Raw genomic sequence first — 21,870 nt, 5'->3', positions numbered from 1 at the left:
AAATAGTCTGAGATGTGCTTTAGGAAAAAAAATACAACTGTTTCTTCTATTTATGGTTATTTTCAATAAAGAGATATAATTATTTAATAAAGAGTACAAGTCAGGTGCCTGACGTTTTCTTGGTGCGAGGAATAAATGAAGACCGCTTTGAATTCAAAAAAACGTTTATTTTTATTGAAAAAAAAAAAAAAAGCCAGCGCAGTGAATATTTCGTTCCCCGAAAACAAAACTACGTTAATGGCAGCAGAAAGTATTTAGTAATATTAAACCGTGATGCGCCCAAGACCATGTTTGGCATTGCATATGTGTGGTATAAAAACATAAAAATCACAAAATTTCATACTGCAAGCTCCTCATAAAGTCTGATGCGAGGATGGATATATACAGATAGACATCATATTAGGTCATATACAGCAAACTGATGCATGTAAGTACAGTATAAAAATAGCATGCATCTCTGACTCACACACTCAACAGTCTTTATTCTGCAATGTATAAAAAAAATAGGAAAAAGAACTTTAAGGATGCACATTTTTTGAATTATGTGTACTATAAAGCCATACTAATTCATATTAACATGCCTTTTATATAATCCAGTAAAAGAAACAGTGTGCAACATTAAATGTGCTACAACAATTACAGTTAATTTGGCCTCAGTGATACTCGAGGGATTTTTTTTCCCCCCCCTATCAGTCGCTGTTAAGATTGACATTTCTACACCCAAATCCTCCTTTACATCCAGAAATGAAAGTTAAACTCAATCTCTAAAGCTACGGTAGGCAAAAATATTTTTGGTAGCATGCAGTAAAGAAAAAAAGGCACTGGCACACACAGAGCTCGTGTGTTTAGCATTTCTCGATCTTCAGAGTCAGTACTTGGGTAAACTCTCTCTTGCATCCTCCAATTTGGTGAGAACCCACTGAAAATAAATAATGACCAAAGTTAGAATTAATTATTTTCACTAGTCGTGTATCCCGACTGAAAGGAAATATCAGCTTGAGTCCAAATTGCAAACTTACTTTGGCTATCTCTGGAGTTTTGAAGTTTATTATCTTCCCAAACTCTTTGGCATGAAAGACTGACTTCACTCTCTCCTGCAGTGGAAGGCGAGGTTCAGTGCAGAAGTAATAATAATAATAATAATAATAATAATAATAAAGAAAAATTTAACTTTTAAACAAAGACAGCAGCAGTGGAAATGCTCATCTCCAGGATTCAAAACAGGGCTCCACAAAGCAACAGCTGACACCAGGGCTGCTACATCCAAGTTTTATACAGTCTGTGTTAAGCTGTGGGCTGCAGCCCCCTGGTGGGCAATGAAGGTACTGCATGTGAGAGGTATGAAGTCAAATCTTTACATTAGTTACAATTCAATTTGAATGTAACGCTGTTAATAGAGAGTCAAGTACAAGAAGTACAGCAGAAGATTAAAACAAATGAATGAAAACAAAGGACAACTCAGGGCATAAACAAATTCAAACAGGACCTATCTGATTACACACTGATGTGGCAAGTGCACAATCACATAGCACAGACAGAAATAACTGTACCTCTTGATCCCTTGGAAAGTGCTGCTGGCCATGTCAATAATGCCTCCTGTTGGTCGAGCTACTGCACCAACCAAACCTTTTCCAACACCTTTAAAAAAGCCCGCTGCCCCCTCTTTCTGGGCCCCTGCATAATAACACAAACACTGCAGCTTAAGTTCAAAGATCTTCACGGCCAAATGTCAAGTGTTCAATGGAAACACACTAACAGAACACGTAGTTTTTTTTATGCCCTTATTTTATTGGACTAACATGTTTATACTTGACTAACAGAACACGTAGTTTTTTTATGCCCTTATTTTATTGGACTAACATGTTTATACTTGTGGTCAGACTCATCTTACCTTTAATAGGTTTGGTAACGATCCCTGTGATCCCACTGACAAATCCCTGTGGGAAAAGGAAGATAACACTGCAGAATAAATGACTCATTACAGCCGTGCATTTTCTTTCAGACTAGTTTGCAGTGTTGTTGTTGCTAGTCTTACTACTTCCTACATCCTGCATTAACTGCATGTTTCCTGCTGATAAACAGAGAGGAGCAACTTAAAAACCAAACAGTTTTACATACAGACACCAGTCCTTTTCCACCCCTGGTCAGCCCCTCTCTCAGACCGCTGGGCTGTTTGTTCATAGCTTCTCGTCTCTTCTGCTGGTACTCTTCATCCATTGTCATCGCTGCGACACCCTTTGCCATGGCACCTGTTATCCTGGAGGCTGCACCTGCAATACCGCCTGAATAACAAACATGATTTCTTACCTGAGAATATTTTTTAATATATCTTAAATGTTCATGTCAAAATTGTGTCAGTGAAAATCTGAAATTTTAAGGGCTCCAACATGTTGCTAAAAAGTCTCAGATGTGTAATGAAACAGCCACAGTTCACTGTTAAAGGCAATATAATGCTGAAATTTAACAGCTATAACACTATATTAAAAACACATGCAGTAAAACGACAAATGCTCAGTTATTACACTTTTCAAATTACAGCCCTATATAGCAGCCATGAACCCATCCCAGTCAATCAACGTGTATAATGACAGCAGATAAAGTGAGGACAGCGTGCAGGGCTGTACAAACTCTTTAACGACCTTCATTTCTTTTTATTTATTTTTTTCATGTGGTGATGAGCGATAATTCTCCGAGCTTTATTACGTTTTTTGTTGGACATTTACTTCTTTTTAACTCATTTTCAATCTAGTTTCACATTATTTTCACAGGATTATTTTTAACATCTGATAAACTTCTTAACACTGATGTCAAGCATATAATGACACCAGGCTAAAGGGATGAATCATTATTGTTTCTACACATAATGGACACTTTCAATTAAATTTTATTTTTAACCAGTTTGTTACCAGCAGCCTCTCACAAAAAGCAAATGATTTGCTCAATCTATGAAACATGGCAATGATAACACAGTTTGACAGACATAAAATAGCTGAAAACAAGTGAAGGAAACTGGACAGTTGGGAGGGACAAAGAAAGAAGTGGCAGGTCTAAAAGGCATGCCTCCACTTAGGTGAAGCAGTGCTCAGACTCAACATAAGTGAAGCAGTGTGGGATCATCTTTACAGAAAACAGAACAAAAGACAACCAGCATCTAAGGAAGAGCTTTGAATGTCCTTCTAGAAGCCTGAAGAACTATTCCTGAAGACAAGGAAGCTGAGTAAGAGAGTTCAGGATGTGATAAAGAATTGTAAAAACTGTTTTTGCTGTACATACTGTATTTCAAAATACAAAGAAATGAGTGCAAGACTTTTGCACAACGCTGTACTTTAATTTATCTTTTATTTTAAATTTAACATAATTAATTTTTGAATTAGAAATTCCAGTGATTATTTAGCAGTTTTGACCTGATCCTGTTGAGCTAAGGCTGACTCTGTATTACCCCTTTAACACCATTTCATGCTTACCTACAGCTCCTCCCACCAGCGCCTTAACCCCAAGAGCCATTCCTTCAACAAACTCCTCAGGGCCCTGGATGGCTCCCTAGAAGAAAAAAAAAGAACAGTTATTGTGAATGTTAACCTGAATCCAATGTGGCCATATTTTCTAAATTACACAACGTAACTATTCAACAGGTTTTATAACGCACTTCAAAGCTAAAAGACCCAGTTGAACTTGTCAATAATTTTATTGGATATCATTACCTGATAGGGCTCATAAAAGAAAGCCTCCACCCCTTCTGACAATCCTCTGATCAGTCCAAATGGGTTTCCAAGAACATCGAGGCCCAGCACCAGCACATACATCTGCTTAATAGCCTTGAGATACAAATAGGTGGAAAATCAAAATATCAAAACAAAAGAAGACAAGACAAATTGTCACTTGTCTGGTTTCATTGTGCTTGTATGTATTACCTGCTTAGAATAATGTCTGAGGACCTCCCACTGGAGCTGCTGAGTGGTGTAGAACTGGTAGGTCAATTCAAAAAAGGCCAGCCTGAAATAAATGTCACATTCAGCCAAGAAGCAGGGTTGGAATCACCAAGAACAAGTCACATGGAAGTAATTTAATGCTAATGGATGGCACATGCATGCTGTCTATTTGAGCCTTTTTCTGTATTCATACTTGAAGACAACATCCTGCACGTCAGTGAGCTGATACTCTTCAGCAACAAATTGAGCAACTGCACAGGGTTCAGTTCCGATCTCTCTTCTGTGTCAAGCCATCCTCTCCGCCTGAGCTCAGAGAGAAACTCAGGTGCAGCTGACAAAACAAAAACACAAAAACATCAGCAGGCATTAGTATGGCAACAAAGAAATTGCAGAGATCAGTTCAGACACTATTTGTTTGACAGAAACTGCATTCGCACACACCTTAATGGGGGAAATGTGGAAGTACTCGTAGAGGCTGATGGGAGATTTGTCAGCAGCAGAGACATGGTTCAGTTCTGTCTTTATGTTCGTTATGTCCTTTTCAAACAGTTCCACCTGAAGCATCAGGAGAAAGGCACAACAGCTGTTGAGTTAACTGAATTATAATCATAACGCAATCTGAACAGAAAGGTAACTTTGTGTGTGTGTCAAGGCGTGTAGCCAAAATCAAATAAAAAAATAAAAAAATCGAATCAAAATTTATTTATAAGCACATTGAAAAACAACATGGGTTGAGCCAAATTGATGTACATAGTAGAGATAACATAGTAAACATACATAGTAATTACTATAAAAGACTAGTCATAATTGAAAGCTAGAGAGTACAATTGTGTTTTCAACTGGGTTTTAAAAATGCTGAGTGTTGGGAAGACCTAAATGAAGGGGCAGACTGTTCCAGAGTTTGGGTGCAGTGATCACAAAAGCTTGTTCACCTCTGTCAAAAGGAACTTATCTGCAGACCTAAGTATGGAACGCCAGGACTGACATAATGAATTAATTAAATGTCCGTAATTACAGAAAATAAAACATTTAAAATACACAAACCTCCTGAGCTGACATCCAGGAGGGCCTAAATAGTCCTTTATGGCCTTCTTTCTCACTTATTTCTTCTCTTTGAACAATATTTTCTCCATGTGTGGAGCTGACCGCGAGCTGCAGCATGCAGACGCCATGTGCGCTAGCATAAAGTGGCTGAGTGGAGACCCAAACTGCAAACAACTGAACCCTCGATACTTCACCACCAGAGGGTGCAAAAGAGCAAAATCTGGACATAAAGCTCAACAAAACATAAAATGCAAAAGACCGTTACACTCCCACCAATCACTTGTGATTTAAAGAATAAAGTATTGCCTATGAACTAATGAATGGCTTTTAAATGAACTATTATGAATTATATTTAAGCAGAGTGCGGTGGAGAATCTTCTTCCCCTTCCATCAAAATGACTGTCTTCTGAATGGGTCTTTCCAGGTGAACAGGTTTGGAGGTACGTTTTCATTCTTTATCCAGGGTTGGATCACTCAGCAGCAATTTCACCTTGGTCACTCTTCCATCCTTTCCAGGGTACACTTCAATGATCCTTGCCAACTTCCACTGGTTGCGTGGAGTTATCTCATCCTTCAGACGATCATTGATCTTAGCATGTCTGTGCTCTTTGGTCCACTTCTGTCTGCCTTGAAGATTTAACAAATACTCTTTTTTTTTTCTTTTTTTTTTTTGTGTGTCCCGTTTGGATCTTTAGCCATCAGAATTGTTGTCTTAAGGCCAAGAAAGATGCCAAGCGGATTTATTTTACCAAGTGGATCATCATGGCCTTGCCATATTGGTCCATTTGATTGACCTTTATTATAATTATGAATTTATTTTATTTTCAGTTGCTACAAACGGGACAGACATGACTGGGGGATAGGACAGGGAGAAAGAATGAAAGAAAGAGAGGGAGAGAAAGAAAACCAAAGGGGAGACGAGACGGTGAGAAGGGGGGGAAGAAAAAAAAAAAAAAACACCTGGGTCACCTGTATGGAGAAAAAAAACAGAAGAGAGAGCAAACAACAAAGAGCAACATAATTAAAAAAAAAAAAAAAACGGCACCATCACAATAAACTAGCTAGCAGTAGATATCAGTAGATACTAAATAATAAACGATATTGTGCAGCACGCAAGATAGACAGCGCACAATGTGCTTTGAGGCAGCAGCCAAGAAAGCTGTAGTCCACGTCTGTGAATACCCGTGTGTACACCTGTGTGCATACCTGTGTGGATCAGCATGCTTGCATTCCAAAGGTTTCTCCATGTAACGATCTGCTAGGGAGTGTGGGGAGCCACAGCCCCGTCCTCCAAGGTATGAAGCAGGTATGGAGGAGATCAAAACTCCAGACATCCAGAGGCCCCCAGAACACAAGAGACCAAGGAAGACCAACAGAGGGGCAGCCGCGCCACTGTCCCAGTAAGAGCTGAGGAGAGTCCCAGATGAGGGCTCACTCAGCAGCCGCGGAGCAGAAGCCAGGGGGAGTTGCAGTGACGCGCCCGTGAGCTCCGCCGGCAGCCAGCTGTGCCTGAGTGACCGAGCCCCAGGCCGAGAGGCCGGGGGCACCCCACCTCCGAAGTGGCCCGAGCGAGCCCCAGGCTCCAGGCCCCGATAAGCGGCCGCCAAGGAGTGAGCCGGTGTGTACCCGGACGCCCACCCCCAGACACAAAGAACCACCAACGCACCGACACCTGAGGGAGTCCGCCACTGGCAGGGGAAGTGGTGGTGGGTGGAGATAGGCCTCCAAACCTTGGAGGGCCTGAGATGTTCATTGATCTTAGCATTTCTGTGCTCTTTGGTCCACTTCTGTCTGCCTTGAAGATTTAACAAATACTCTTTTTTCCACCTTGTCCAGAAAGTGTTGGCGAGTAGTTGAACACGACGCCACCTCTTACGGAGATAAAGATCTTCCTTCACAAACCGTCCTGGAGGTGGGGAGATGATTGTGGACTTCATGGTTAGTATGTGGTTCGGTGTTAAAGGTTCTGGGTTTGATGGATCACATAGCTGGTCAGTAGTCAATGGTCTGCTATTAATCACTGCCATGACTTCATACAGGAATGTCCTTAGAGAGGAGCTCTAAGGAAGAGTTGTCTGGCTGATTTTTCCAGAATGAGAACACTTCTTATGGTGCGAATTTGTCTTTCCCAGACACCACCCATGTGACTAGATGCTGGGGTGTTCATGAGAAACTCGCAGTCCAGTTTCCCTATCTTGGCTTGATCCATCTCCTTAAAAGCTTAAATATACTCATTTCTAGTGCTGACAAAATTCGTGCCTTGATCGCATCTTATCTGTACCTATGGCTTAATCTAATGGCTATGAACGGACGTAAGGACTTGATGAGGGAATCCGTAGAGAGGTCGTCAAGCATTTCAAGATGCACTGCTCTGGAGCACATGCAAGTGATTAGCAAGCCATAACGCTTTAGCTCCTTGTAGCCTTCTTTTACATAAAAAGGACCGAAGCAGTCCATCCCGCAGTAGGTGAATGGCGGTGTTGTCTCCATCCGATCCTCTGGGAGGTCTACCATCTTCTGCTGCTCTGTGTGCCTTCTGAACCTTCTGCATTTTACACATTTATAGATGTAAAATGACACAATCTTGCTGCATCCAAGAATCCAGAATCCGTTAGCTCGAAGTTCGTTCATGGTGATGCCTTGTCCTTGATGGTATGTCTTCTCGTGGTAATGTTTGACCAGTAATGCTGACACGTGACTGTCTCTTGGCAGGATTGCAGGATGCTTGACATTGGGATGCAAAGCTGCATGTGTTAAACGTCCGCCTACCCCAAGAATGTCTTGGTCATCAAGGAATGGGCATAACTTGTGTAATTTGTTAACCTTGTCTTTGAACTGCATCCCATCGTGATGTTGCAAGGTTTTTATTTCCTGAGCAAAGGCTGTTTCTTGAACCATCTTTATGATTGTTAACGCTGCTTCCTTTCTTTCTTGTAGGTTACTGATGTCGTGTGATCTACTCTAGTGAACTTTTGCTTCTTTCACATAGCGCTTGAGTCTAGCAACTGCCTTAATCATTCTCCACCAGTCGGTAAACTTGTGTAGGTGATCTAACAGAGACCCTTGTTCCTCCACTTGTATCTTGTGAACTTGAACCTTCTTAACCTCTGCGTCACTGGTTGATAACTCTCCCACCTTAATTTCACAACTGGGTATGACTTTCTGCCAAAGGAGGTCTGGGCCTTTGAACCAGTTTGATGTTACAAGTTGTTCTGCTGTGATGCCTCTTGAGGCGTGGTCCGCCGGATTATCTTCGGAAGTTACTCCATTGGGTTGAATCTGTACTTTGTTTGATGCGTTCCACTCGGTTTGCAACAAACACATGAAATCTTCTGGCTTCATTGCTGAGGTATCCAAGTATCACCTTTGAGTCAGTCAAATACCTTTCTTCTGAAATTTTCATTTCCAATTCCTTTTTCAGCATGTCACCAGTGCACACAGCAACAATGGCCACTGACAACTCAAGCCAAGGTATAGTTGTGACTTTGGTTGTTGGAACTCTCGATCTTCCCATCACCAATGAGCACTGAACTTCACCAGATGTGCTTACTGCTCGAAGTTTGTAGTGCTGTGCCTTGAAGTTCGAAGGAATGTAGCATCTGCGAACCTTTACGTCTGCAAGGTTTCCCAGGTCACGCAACCAAGACTCCCACTGAGGTTGAAGACTGTCAGGTAAGGTCTCATCCCAGCTGAGTTTTTCTGGACACATTTGTTGCAAGATCTGCTTTCACAGCAGAATGAAAGGTGACACAAACCCAAGTGGATCGAACACAGAGGCGACTGTGGCCAATACTCCTCTTCAGGTGAGTGGTTTTTCCTTAACAACTACTCTCAACTGAAATTGATCTGATGCAACACACCATTGTACGCCAAGCGCTCTTTTCCATATGTACTTCACCGAGTGCCATGTCTAGATCCTTGGCAGCTGCAGCACATTCTTCCTTCGGAAGTGAAGCTAGAACTTGGGTGCGGTTTGAGATTAACTTGTGCAACCGAAGTTTGACATGCTGCAGAGTTTCCGTGCTTCATTAACAAGCTGTATTGCCTGATCTTCAGTGTCAACACTTGCTAGTCCATCGTCAACATAGAAGTTGGTTTTGATGAACTTAATGGTTTCTTCATCAAAACTTCCTTCTCCTTCAGCTGCAAGATGCTTGAGGCTGTAGTTGGTGCAACCTGGAGAAGATGCTGCTCCAAATAGGTGTACCTTCATCCTATAGACAGTGAATGGAGTTTCAAGGTTACCGTTCTCCCACCACAAGAACCATAGGTAATCTTGGTCGCAAGCATGCACATGGAATTGGTGGAACATGCATTCGATATCACACATGAAAGCCACTGGACCTCTTCGGAAGTGACACAAGACTCCGAGCAAGGTGTTTGTTAGCTCTGGACCAGTCAGGAGATGGTCATTTGGAACTTGGCAGAGGCATCGAAGACGACACAAATCTTTCCGGGTTTTTGTGGATGATACACGCCATGGTGTGGGATGTACCAAACTGGTGTTTTGTCAATGTGTTGCTCTGGGACCTTTTCGGCATCTCCATGGGCTAGGATCTCATCCATGAATTTCTTATAGTCCATGTAGTTCTGCTTGTTCCTCTTGAGGTTTTTTTCTAAACATTTGAGATGATGAATAGCACATGCCTTGACTAATGCCAGTCTTCATCTTTGTTAGAAATTTGAGATCTTCTTGAGAGACCTTTGTATCTTCTGGTGCTTTCTCAACAAAGTCAGACTCCAACATCTTTTGGACCTCTGTGGGAGAGGTCATTTCCTTTATTTGAGTTCTGTAGACATAGTGAACCTTGTTGGTGAGGTTTGAAGAGGGCTGAATGTCAGGCATTACTTACTTCACAATGACTTGGTGACTTACTCCAAAGGCATCTCCATAATCGAGACATGGATTGCCATAACCTACAATACTCCATCCCAGATCAATTCTTTGTGCGAACGGCTGATTTTCCTTTCCAGACACAACCTCATGAGGAAAAAATGCTTGGGGGCAGTTGTGACCAATCAGCAGACCAACATCACAGCTTTGAAGTGGAACGATCTCACTTGCAATGCATTCGAGATGAGGCCATGCCTTGGCTGTTCCAGGCGTTGTGATGTAATCTCAGTTTGCAGGTATAAAATCTCTGGCATAATTGGCAAAAGTTGGCCTACCTATTACTGGCTGAGGTTTTAGTAGAGTTGTGGCTGAACTAGGGCTGCACAATTTTGCATAAAATGAGAATCACGATTTTTTGGCTTAGAATTGAGATCACGATTCTCTCACGATTTTCTTTTCCAGTATAAATATTTATTGCACTTATTAACTGCACATCAACTTCGTAACAGTTGAGACTGAACATAAAAACAATAAATAAACATAAAAACAACAAATGTCTTACGTTTTGTTGTTGCCGCAAAATGTTGTACTGCTTGAAATTCCGTCTCCACCGTTGCTCGACGCTGCGTGTATAGAGCAGGTAGTGCAACAATAGAAAAATAGTTGCAGGACGGCACTGTGTAGCGTTTGTCTAGGGTGTTGATCATTTTCCTAAATCCCTCGCTTTGCAGTGTTGATGGGAGCCATATCTTTGGTCAGGTGATAAGTGATAGCCTCTGTAATTTCTTTGAGTTTGACGGGTATAGGGAAGCGCTGTATAAGGTTCCCGTTATTGGTGTTTGGGTGGTTGACCGGAACGGATTTTCTCCTGTCACTTTCTTGTCATCCCTGACGTGCTCTCCGTTGTTTTTTCCCTGCTAATTTTAGTATCACACGGCACAGCTTCTGTAATACGTGGTATAAGGCTCCGCCCTTGTCATTTGTTGAGCAGGAAGAGTGAGCGCTTGTTTTCATGCAGAGTACGTCCCGGATCAAAATGCGGTACAATTGTCGTCGTCGTTTTTTTTTGTTTTTTTTTTTTTAAATCATTGTAATTTGGAAATGAGATCGCACATAAGTATGAATCGAGATTGCGATTTTCTAACGATTAATCGTGCAGCCCTAGGCTGAACCACATAAAAATATATCATTAATTTTAATCTCCCCAATCAATTATAATGTTATGTTGGAATGTTGTTAAAGAGGGTCAAAAATGTTTCAACCCAGTTTGTTTTGCAAATTCTGTATAGCAGCTTTAATATAGGGAGGACACAACTTCCAGATTGTGTGAGTAAAATCAGGCTTTTTCTCTTTAAACTGTCAGTTTAACAGTTTCTGTTGTGCCTGTCACTGTTCCCTGTCTGTTTTCTTACCTGGTTCTTCCTGCAGGAAGGTCATGACCTTGTACTTTCTCCTCACATTCCCCTCTTTCCTCTCTCCCTTTTTGGACTGACAATCATACACAAATAGATTCAATTAGATGAAAAATTACATCAATATGAAAAAAAAAACACTATTAAGCTCACTAACAAAAAGTCCTCTCTCAGTGTACTTTCAACCAAAAGGCAAATAACCAAACCACATGAACATCTAATAAAACACTGATCCAACATTATTCTTGATTGACAGATCATTTTTACCTGAATGTGGCTCCTTTTTTTGAAAAACCTTCCTTATATCCATTATGAACCTGGCTGTCTCTCTGTACACACACACACACACACACACACACACACACACACACACGGAGTTATAAGGTTAATGGGCATTCAGTCAGTTAGCTAGTTAGTATCCATTTCAAACAGGACAGTGGTAACAACAGTAGGCTACGGACAATTTTAAGTTTTAGATTTTAAATAGGCTATATAAATTTCAATGGGAGCAACAGGACGGTCAAATGTCGCTGATTTTACTACAGAGCAGGACGGATTGTAGGGTAGCAAACATCGACGGAAAAGTTTTCAACACTGCAGGTTACCTGGGTGTAATGTTTTTCAGCTAAAAAGAAACATGACCTGACTCCTACCTAACTATATAAAGAGTAATTGAAGGTAAAATGCAGCTAATATGTCCTGTTTTAAGCCAGGCACTTACACCTCCGTTCCGCTGTGTTTCAGCCATCATCGCTCTGGCAGCAACGGCGCTAGAGCCAGAGCAGGGGAGGGGCGAGCTGGAACAAACCATTTCTTTTTTGGGGGGTGGGTATCTATACTTTTGTTGTTAAAATGTTACGTCTCAACCAAGTACTGTATGCTTTTTATATTAGTGTGTCACACAAACAGCAAATATTGTCATGAAAGTAAGAAATCTTTGGGGGTGCTAAAATCGCACAGACAGACAGACATTTTGGGCTAAAATCTCCCCTGCGAGAAACATTCCTAAATCTTTGGCAAACGAGGTTCTGAACTTTTCGGGTGGGCCAAGGTCAACGTTTAGGGAAGAACAGGGGCTGAATAGTATGATCTTTTTTGATCATTTATATGCAAAAAATTAACGCGAACCATGATTTAATGTCATCAAGACTCGTGAATTACGAGTGTGATATTATAGAAACTTCCAAGGAAAGCGAGCACAGCGTGGAGCACTTCTAAGAATGAGCCATGGCACTCCATGTCCGATTAAAACTCATCTACAGGTGAATTCCTCATCGCTCACCGTTTCCACAGGTTGTGGCAGCGAACTTCCCATTTTATCCTTTTCTATTTGTAGCCGGTGCCACGCCCTCCCGATTCGTCAGGATAAAGCTGAAGTGTCGTCCAGGTAGAGTATAACTGCAGCACTTTGTCCAATAGGAACAGCTCGTGGTGCACCTTGTTGTACACCTCGATGCTTAAGTAAAACAGAGAGAGAGCTTTGGACTTACCCCTGAAATCTAGCACTTTATATTTTAGCAGCAAACTTTTCTGTTTCTGTGGAAGTCAAAGGCGCAGTTTTGAAGATGCTCTGTGCCTTTTTGCGTCTGAAGTTGTGAAGTGCAAGAGGGGGCAAAGAAGGAGTATTTTTTTTAACACGTCTGAGTTTCCTTTTTCTTTTTTTTTCTGTCTTTAATCAAAGCCTGCGACATTTTTACAGCCGAGTGGTCGTTGGAGAGCAACCTGGTGACTTTCAGCGATGGCTGGATGCTGTCTTTCAGCGGAGGAGAGAGAGAACCAGAGGATCAACGAGGAGATTGAGAAGCAGCTGCGGAGGGACAAGGAGGACTCTCGCATGGAGCTCAAGTTGCTGCTTTTAGGTGAGCATCACTAACCTGAACACCAGCTCGGAGGGTAACTGACTTCACGGAGTCCTCCTCATTCTCCTCGTGCTTTGCTGTAAATCATTCAAAAGTTTTATCTAGATTGTAGCCATAAATGTTCTTTTCCGGGCAAAAGAAAAGCTTTAAAACATTTGCTCTTAAAGTTGTTCCTCTAGCGGAAGGATCCAGGCGTTTTCATTTTCAGTTGTGGGAGACAGCTCAAAATTTGCCATTACTTCACCGCTTCCTGGCCACGGGTATCGTGGCAGGTGGGACAGAGCTCTGACGCCTGTCGACTAGTATTCATTTAGCCATATGAAAGTAAAATGCACACTTTAGAAGGCAAATATATAATTTTATATATATTATATCCAGCACGCAACATTTTGTCATTGCCACGTGTGGCTACATGATTCAAGTCATGAGCAGCGTTTCACAGTTGAGGCGCACTGGCTTTCCGAGAACATCCAGGGTATGCGCAGCCGCGCGCCATGGCGCTGCCATTGATTTAAGCGTGGTCGGAGATTTGAATCCTTGAGTACTTTTTGCCTGCTGGGGTCGGTAAGTCTCCACCTGGCCACAGAAACACACACACACACACACACACACACACACACACACACACACACACACACACACTCTCTCTTCCTGGGGGGGGGGGGGGGGGGGGCGCATTTTACTGCAGTAGTGTGGGAGCACTTCAGGAACCAGTCGCCATCCACGCCTTGGTCAGTGGTGTGTTTGAAAGCCATAACTAGCGTTTCATGCAAAAGTCATGCAAATGCATCACGGAGCACAAGCTATTGGTTTTTACCAACTGTTCTCTTAGCAGATCATTTCACTCAAAACACAGCGTTATGTTTTTGCCCCCAAACCAACATTCATTTGCTTTAAAAGAAAAACATTTTCGCAGCTCACTGTAGGCTGTTACAGACAGCTGGACTCCAGCAGTTTTGTTTAACGCATCACAAAGGTAGTTGAGAGAAGTCAAAACGTGGAGGGACTTTCCAGAAAAAAGGATGACCCTGAGGTCTCTGTTCAGGCTGAAAGAGTTTCAAACATAAGGCCCAGGGCCCAGAACCTGGCCATCAAAGAGCCCAATCCAGCCCCCTAAATAAATGGTAAATGGCCTGTATTTGTATAGCATTTAACTTAGTCCCTAAGGACACCAAAGCGCTTTACACTACATTCAGTCATCCACCCATTCACACACTGGTGATGGCAAGCTACATTGTAGCCACAACTGCTCTGGGGCGCACTGACAGAGGCAATAACTTTGGATAATGTGGTAAATGCAAAGAAGAAGGACATAAATGTTATTATTCAAAGTGTATTTTATGTCAGTCTGCAGGATAGTCTGGGAAATAAACTGCTTTTTTTCTGTCATTTTTAAGCATTTCATCATCATTCTCCTTTCTTAAAGTGGGAGAACAAAGAGTCACGTTGGAGTGTTTCTGTTGCAAATGCGTTTGTTTTTCTCATGCCGTCTGAGCTATTTAATGTATACTTAAATGTCTTTACACTGACGGTGACCGAAAGTCTCCTTATATTTCAGTCGCATCGCTATAAGTGCAACGAACCACACGCATGTCCGCCCCTCCCACACTTGTTCAGTATGCCTACTGCTGTACTGTTGAGCTGCTGTTAACTTCCATTAAAGTATATCTGGACATCACTCTCTGTGCCCCACTCTCTGACCGGAGTTTAAGTCCTGAAGGAGCTATCATCCCAGCATCCCAGAGATAACTCTCTAACAGACAGAAAGAGGAATGATTTGGAGGGTTTTCTTTTCCAGGTAATAAATCTACTGCTCCAGCCCACTAAGATCAAACAGGGCTCTGTGTGGGCCACAGTGTAAAAGGAGTATGACAGCCATGATCTAGAAAGTAACCTTTTGTTACCTGGTCAGAGTGACTCAGCTCTCAGTGGATTTCATTAGGATGGTCAGAGTCAGGTCTACTGAGAGTGCAAGAGATCAACACCTTCACTTTCTGCCCTTTTTTGTCAGAGGCCTTAAATTTGACTTGAACAGCTGCCGACTTGCATACCGAATCATCACAGCTCAGTAGATAGGTATAGTCAAATATTCAGTATGTTAGTTGTCTGTGTATAAATAACTCAACTTTTTATGCCTGAGAAGGATTAAGAAGAAGTATAAACTTATATGATCCTTCCTATTTATGGAATGATAGCAATATTTATCTTACTTTCAAATGACCTGCCAATTACCCACACACACATAAAAGTGCATTCATACCGACACATGATGTGCATACAACAAACATATGCAATTATACATCTATACATACATGTATCCTTACATTCACCGTGGGTAGGTGTGTATACACACCTACCCACGCCTACCCACGCTACAGGATCGTTATCACAGTTGTGATAAATAATATTATTTATATTATAATATTTATACTATATATGCATATAAACATGTTTAAATGTATAAATGCACATGCGCACACTTAAAAATATGGATATACACATACCTTCGATATATACCCTCAAATATCAATACATACATTTACATATATAGACACTGAAATACTGTTTGGTTCTTCTTTTTGGAAGAAGTGTTGTTTTTTCTGTTATTTTTAACTGGAATATGTTTGAATGTAGCAGTAGATCTGCTGGATCTTGTTTTGTTTTTTTTGTTTGTTTGTTTTTAAAAGTCAAATTTTGCAGATTAGTGACTTCTCATGTTTTTTGTTTTGTGCCTCTGCACAGTCGTTGCCTAGCAGGTACATTTCAGTTGTGACAACAAAAAAAACCCGGAGAGGACAGACTTTGACAGTAGCCGTTATCTCATGACACTAACATCACATTCATTCACGCGGGCACCACCGCCTCGTGTTACAGCGTTCCCCAATTGAGGAAGTGTGCAGGTATGAAGCTGTGTCGTACATGCAAGCTGGACACATACGCACACACCGACTGCCCAAAAGATGAAACTCCCCACCCATCCCTGCATAAACCCACACACATACACAAACACAGCAACCTCCAATATTCAGGTCTGTTAACAAACACATTTGTTTACCAAATCGGCTGTGCATCATGTGATCTCAATGAGAATATTACGAGTTTTTGCTGTAAGAGCTGAAGAGTAACATGGCAGAAAGGGACTCTGTGTGTGTGGTTTTCATACCTTTTAATAAGAACAAGTAAAGTATGTTTTAGTGAAATATAAGTTAGTCGAAAGACCTTTTAGATGGAGAGCTTGAGTCCAAATACACACCGAGTCTCTGAGTTATTAAGCGTGCATCTGATCCTGTCACTCAGGAAAGGTTTCAGGGTGAAAAAGTGCACCGTTCTTGTTGAATTAATTATTGGAAGTTAGGAGGGCTTTTGTTTTATTTATTTTTCCATCTGACCAAAGGAAGGTCATTTTTCAGAAGCAAATTAAGCAAGGTTGACTAAAATATTTTATTCAACCAGGTGAAACTAAAGCTATGAATGATATGTTGAATTTTATTTCGGGCAATTTGTGATATTTAAACTTCCTGTTCTCGGATATTGGCGAGTGTCCCTTTGGCAGTCAAATATACATTCAAATCGTTCAGCTTGCGTCCCTGCGTGGACAAGCTGGGTATTGAGAGTTGTCACAGAACTTGTTTTTATTTCTTTCAACTTATCTCTTAGTAAAAAGTTGTTCATAAAAAGACAGATGGGTCTTTAATGTAGCTGCCAGGCAGCTGCCAGCTGGCATACAGTATGCAACACCTGTGCAACATCACACGTAATAATTCAAATTTGGGTCTTTTTTAATGTAAATATCATAAATATTGAGTTGCAGTAATAACTCACCAGGATGCAGCTCAGTAATATTTTAAAGTATATATAAACTTTATGCTCTTGCAGAAGGGGCATGGATGCATGACACTTGGCAGGGGTACATTTTACTGTATCGTACAACTTCAAGTTTAAAATTGTCACTGTAAGGAGGGATAGAGACTCCCATGACTTTTTTTGTTTGTGTCTTTGCAGCAGAGAGCTAAATTTGCTTGCTTGCAGTGGCCATAATATCTTCTCTTGGGATAAATGAAGAGTAGAAAATTAGGCTCGTCTTTTATCTTTAACCTGGACCAGATACCACCAGCAAGCTCTGATCAGCTGACCTCAAAGATCTCGTATTTGCATATGAATGTAGTAATTTACTAATACATGGAGGCAACTGACCATAGTAAACTGGAAATAAACCAGTCCATTTCCAATTTAATTAGCACAATTAAAGGTCAAACATCTAGCTAGCACTGACCACACACAACAACTCAAGGTTCAGTATCTTTCTCCAGGATAGTTTGGCATGCAGAGCGGAGCAGCCGCGGATCAAACCACCAGCCTTACAACAGGTAAATGACCTGCTCTAGCTCTTGAGGCACAGCCTCTCCGTTAAATGGTTCAGACCCAAAGTGATCACTAAAATCTTGGAAGTCAGCCTAAAGAAGAAAGAATCGGTGTCACATGGGACCTTTTAAGGACCTGTTGAGCAGCCTCACAGCCACATTCTGGACCGTTTGCAGGGCTTCTGGGGTTGATTTGCTCAGGCAGGGAACAAAGGCAAATAATTATAGAGGCATGACAAAATAAAACATCCCTCCACCACTCAAAGTATTATACTATAGGGCAATTGAATTTATCTAGTAAGTGTGTGCATATCAATACGTTTAATAAAACATTATCTATGTAGCTCTCAGCAGCACACATATGAGCTCCATATCAACCTGCACATAAGTGATGCTTACACATTTCAGTATTTATACTATAATGATATAATCTGCTTGTACAATAAGTACTCTAATTTTCTTATACTTAACATTTATTTTCTTCCTCTTTATAGCTGTAGTTAGACTAATGTTATTACTGGTGGTTTTGATACTTAAATACTTCTAGGTACTATGAGAACCTGTTGTCTGGCATCAAAATCAAGACAATGAAAGCAGTCGTAACTGACTCATCAGCATGATTTCTTTAAAATTCAGAAACATGACAATTAAAATGGTCAAATCCTGCACCGATGAGCACTGCTGAGAAACAGGCTGTCACGTGAATGCAGATTTTTAAAAACAGACCTTAGACATAAAACTGCATTCCCGTCTGCTCACGCAGCCAGCAGATGTTTACTTTGGTTTGATTTGCAGAATGTTAATTTGCAACGAGGCAAAAAATTGTAGACCAAATAAATCTATTATTGAGTTTAATCCTCAATGTGTCTCACAGGCACTGGAGAGAGTGGAAAGAGCACCTTTATCAAACAAATGAGGATTATCCATGGAGGAGGATATACAGACGAGGACAAAAGGAGCTATGCCAAGCTGGTGTACCAGAACATCTACACGTCCATGCAGACAATGGTCCGAGCTATGGAGGCTCTTGGTATATCTTTCACTGATCCCCAGAACCAGGTACAGGCAGACTGACTCTGTTCCAGTCCTTTACAATAAAGACTTGATGGATGGTTACCTCATTGTTACCTCACTGTCTTTTTGTCTTCTCGGTGTGTCCATAGAGCCATGCCAGCGCAGTCCTGGAGGTGGAGGTGGATAAGGTGAAGGACTTAGATAGCAACCTCGCCATGGCTGTCAAGAGTCTGTGGGATGATCCTGGAATACAGGAGTGCTATGATCGGCGCAGGGAGTACCAGCTGTCCGACTCCACCAAATAGTGAGAATTAGGCATTTATGATCTTTAACAGTGTGCGCAGATCTCTGTACTTTTCTAGATCAAATTTGGTTTACATTTTAAGTTTTCTACATTTCTCCTTTCTTAGTGTTTTTTTTTCTCCCTGCATATTTTTCTTTTTAGCTATCTCACAGATCTGGATCGGATTTCACAGCCCTCATACATACCTGATCTTGACGACATCCTCAGAGTCCGAGTCCCAACCACTGGTATCATTGAATACCCCTTTGACATGTGGTCTAAGGATCAGAATGTCATTTTCAGGTGAGGTGCATATTGACATCTTCTGCACTGCACAGAGTTTCATTTCAATTCAGTTCAGTTGAGTTTATATAGCATCAAATGACAAACAGCAGTCACCTCAAGGTGCTTTATATCTTAAGGTAAAGACCTTACAGTAATGCAGAGAAAGTGCCAACAATTAAACAACTCCCTTTGAAAAAGCACTTGGTGACAGTAGCAAGGAAAACCTCCCTTGTAACAGGAAGAAAACTCTTAACAGAATCAGATTCTGGGAGGGGCGGCCATCTGCTGCAACTGTTCGAGGATAAGGTGAGGGCGACAGGACAAACAACACACTGTGTAAGAGAGCCAGAGATTAATAATAGCTAATGATTAAAGAGTGATGTGTAAAAGGTGAGTGAAGAAGAAACACTCAGTGCTTCATGGGAAGCCAATGCAGCCTAGACCTATTGTAGCATAACTAACAGATCACCTGATCCAGCCCTAACTATATGCTTTATCAAAACGCAAAGTTTTAAATCTAATCTTAAAAGTAGAGAGGCTGTCTGTATCCCAAATCCAAACTGGGAGCTGGTTCCACAGAAGAGGGGCCTGAAAGCTGAAGGCTCTGCCTCCCATTCTACTTTGAAATACTCTATGAACCAAAATAATAGCAGCAGCACTGGAACTGGCCACAGGCATGGCACCGACCTCGAAGGTGGCGTGACTTTTCTTGGCTGCTTTTATGACAGGATGGTTGATGTGGGTGGTCAAAGATCAGAGCGGAGAAAGTGGATCCACTGCTTTGAGAACGTCACCTCCATCATTTTCTTGGTGGCACTCAGCGAATACGATCAGGTCCTGGCTGAGTGCGACAATGAGGTGAGAATTTAACGACACAGCAAATGATGATTTCAGTTTACATCCTCCTGGAGTTTTACATGTGTTTGATCCCTTTAAACATCTCAGAACCGCATGGAGGAGAGCAAGGCCCTGTTCAAGACCATCATCACCTACCCCTGGTTCCAGCGCTCATCTGTCATACTTTTCCTCAACAAGACCGACATCCTCAAGGAGAAGATCTTGTACTCTCACTTATCCACCTACTTCCCTGAATTCACAGGTTAGACTGAGTGAATGCTCATCTTGATTTCAGCTCTTATTCCACCACAAGATTTGTAATTACTTAGCTGATCTAATTAAGTCCTTCATCATACAATCGCTGCACGGTACTCATTTTTATGGAAGTGTTGAAATAGACTAAAAATACTCAACTGACACTATATTAGGTACACTGTGCTGGTACCAGGTTGAACCTCCTTTACCATCAGAATTGGTTTAATTCTTCATGGCTGAGATTTTAAAAGGAGCTGAAAACATTCAGCAGGAATTTTGGTCCACATTGGCAATCATTAGTCTAAGCTCCGCCCCTCCCTCCTTGATACAAGCCCACAAGAAAATCACCAAATTTGTTCTGCATTAAAAACCCATAATTTGTTCAAAATAAAATAACTGATTGTTTTTTTTTAAACACATTTTTAATCTTTAAGTATCAAGACTTAGAATTTCAGTTTTGGTTTGGTGTTTTTGGCTGACAAGAGGTGAAACCATGTGTGGTCTTCTGCTGCTGTAGACCATCTGCTTCAGAAGATGCTCTTCTGCATACCTCGGTTGAAATGAGTAGTTAATTACCATTAGTTACTATATCATCACGTCTGGCCATTCTCCTCTGACCTCTGTGAGGACTGCTACTCACAGATCATCTTTCACTTTCAGACTATTCACTGTAAACACTACAGATGGTTGTGTCTCAGTAAATTTGAAATACTCAGACCAGCCTGTTTGGTACCAACATTTAAAGTCACTTAAATCACTTTTCTTCCCCATTCTGATGCTCAGTTTGAACTTCAGCAGGTCGTAAAATGCATTGAGTTCCTGTCATGTAATTGGCAGATTAGATATTTGCATTAACAAGCAGTTGAACAAGTCTACCCAATCAAGTGTCTGGTGAGCGTATGTTGAATTTACTGACATATTTAAATAATATCAACCCTGAATTGCAGGACCTCAGCAGGATCAAGTAGCAGCTCAAAAATTCATCCTAAAAATGTACCAAGAACAAAACCCGGACAAGGACAAGACGTTGTATTCTCACTTCACCTGCGCCACGGACACAGAAAACATCCGCTTAATCTTCAAGGACGTGAAAACAGCCATCCTCAGGCACAACCTCGGGGACTTCAACCTGGTGTAGAAAGGTTGCATACAGCACAGGAGCAAATGCATACAAGAGAAGACCTGAGGAAAGCCGAAATAGAAAAGAATCTAATTATCAATCAAGCTTAAACCAAAAAAAAGAAATTTGAAATAGTTTCATTTCTAACAAGGGGGATCCAAAAAAGAGAGAATACAAACATCCTGTACCAGACATACTAACATGAAATTGTGTTTAGATGCTTTAGTTTCCCTTGTAGTTTTTTAGTATTTGCTGTAAATGATACATTACAGTGGAAATGAGAAAGTGAAAATTAGTAGCAAGTAACTGACCTGTTGTGTGAACTACTTATTTAAATAGACATATGATCTGAGTGCTTTAATGTATGTAAATGTATCCCCATGTAATAGTTTGATAAGGATGCTCTTTAGCCCGGTTTTGTGATTTCATAATGTTTAGAAATGGTTGCTCTAACACTGAGACGCCTTAAGTGCCTTATTTACTCAGGACAGTCAGCAGAGCCACGGAGTTCATAGAGTGTCAGATGTAAATAGTCTGAGATGTGCTTTAGGAAAAAAAATACAACTGTTTCTTCTATTTATGGTTATTTTCAATAAAGAGATAATTATTTAATAAAGAGTACAAGTCAGGTGCCTGA

The 21,870-nt window shown here is 41.2% G+C and overlaps 2 protein-coding genes across 6 annotated transcripts; one reads left to right on the top strand and one right to left on the bottom strand.

Annotated features, from left to right (window-relative positions):
• Positions 1–196: 196 nt before the first annotated feature.
• On the bottom strand, positions 197–11,996 carry LOC146697078 (intermembrane lipid transfer protein VPS13A-like). Of its 4 annotated transcripts, none has more exons than XR_014923365.1 (14): positions 11,941–11,996; positions 11,487–11,548; positions 11,220–11,295; positions 4,371–4,484; positions 4,123–4,260; positions 3,912–3,993; positions 3,702–3,815; positions 3,465–3,540; positions 2,119–2,282; positions 1,892–1,937; positions 1,551–1,674; positions 1,172–1,325; positions 1,020–1,094; positions 197–919 (listed from the first exon to the last, which is right to left on the bottom strand). XR_014923365.1 is itself a non-coding variant. In XM_085475550.1 (12 exons), exons 7-12 carry the CDS (start codon positions 3,801–3,803, stop codon positions 1,271–1,273), a joined length of 567 nt encoding a protein of 188 aa, XP_085331676.1. In that variant the 5' UTR covers positions 3,804–3,815; positions 3,912–3,993; positions 4,123–4,260; positions 4,371–4,484; positions 11,220–11,295; positions 11,487–11,548; positions 11,941–11,996; the 3' UTR covers positions 1,102–1,270. The 4 variants fall into 4 exon arrangements, 1 of the variants encoding a protein (XP_085331676.1); XR_014923366.1 differs by having other exon boundaries at positions 1,172–1,306; XR_014923367.1 differs by lacking the exon at positions 1,172–1,325.
• Positions 11,997–12,243: 247 nt separating this feature from the next.
• LOC146697077 (guanine nucleotide-binding protein subunit alpha-14-like) lies at positions 12,244–21,861 on the top strand. Of its 2 annotated transcripts, XM_085475547.1 has the most exons (9): positions 12,244–12,481; positions 12,556–12,606; positions 12,901–13,078; positions 18,314–18,498; positions 18,603–18,757; positions 18,899–19,039; positions 19,750–19,879; positions 19,967–20,120; positions 21,061–21,861. In XM_085475547.1, the coding sequence occupies exons 3-9, from the start codon at positions 12,958–12,960 to the stop codon at positions 21,249–21,251; spliced, it is 1,077 nt and encodes a 358-aa protein (XP_085331673.1). In that variant the 5' UTR covers positions 12,244–12,481; positions 12,556–12,606; positions 12,901–12,957; the 3' UTR covers positions 21,252–21,861. The 2 variants fall into 2 exon arrangements, with proteins under 2 accessions (XP_085331673.1, XP_085331674.1); XM_085475548.1 differs by lacking the exons at positions 12,244–12,481; positions 12,556–12,606; positions 12,901–13,078 and adding an exon at positions 15,870–15,978.
• Positions 21,862–21,870: the final 9 nt, after the last annotated feature.

This window comes from Copadichromis virginalis, linkage group LG12 (assembly GCF_057382275.1).
Source record: "Copadichromis virginalis isolate Kocher_CV1m ecotype Utaka linkage group LG12, C_Virginalis_male_GT1.1, whole genome shotgun sequence".
Lineage (NCBI taxonomy): Eukaryota > Metazoa > Chordata > Actinopteri > Cichliformes > Cichlidae > Copadichromis > Copadichromis virginalis.
The sequence above is the reverse complement of the archived record's forward strand: the minus strand, read 5'-3'. Positions and strand labels throughout refer to the sequence as shown.

Excerpts from the sequence above, each read along its gene's own strand:
- LOC146697078 (XM_085475550.1), bottom strand. The coding sequence starts at position 3,803 with ATGTATGTGCTGGTGCTGGGCCTCGATGTTCTTGGAAACCCATTTGGA. Across the intron at positions 3,541-3,701 it reads TCTTTTATGAGCCCTATCAG|GGAGCCATCCAGGGCCCTGA; the intron begins GTAATGATATCC and ends TTTTTCTTCTAG. Across the intron at positions 1,938-2,118 it reads GTGGAAAAGGACTGGTGTCT|GGATTTGTCAGTGGGATCAC; the intron begins GTATGTAAAACT and ends CTTTTCCCACAG.
- LOC146697077 (XM_085475547.1), top strand. The coding sequence starts at position 12,958 with ATGGCTGGATGCTGTCTTTCAGCGGAGGAGAGAGAGAACCAGAGGATC. Across the intron at positions 19,040-19,749 it reads GATCAGAATGTCATTTTCAG|GATGGTTGATGTGGGTGGTC; the intron begins GTGAGGTGCATA and ends CTTTTATGACAG. Across the intron at positions 20,121-21,060 it reads CTACTTCCCTGAATTCACAG|GACCTCAGCAGGATCAAGTA; the intron begins GTTAGACTGAGT and ends CCTGAATTGCAG.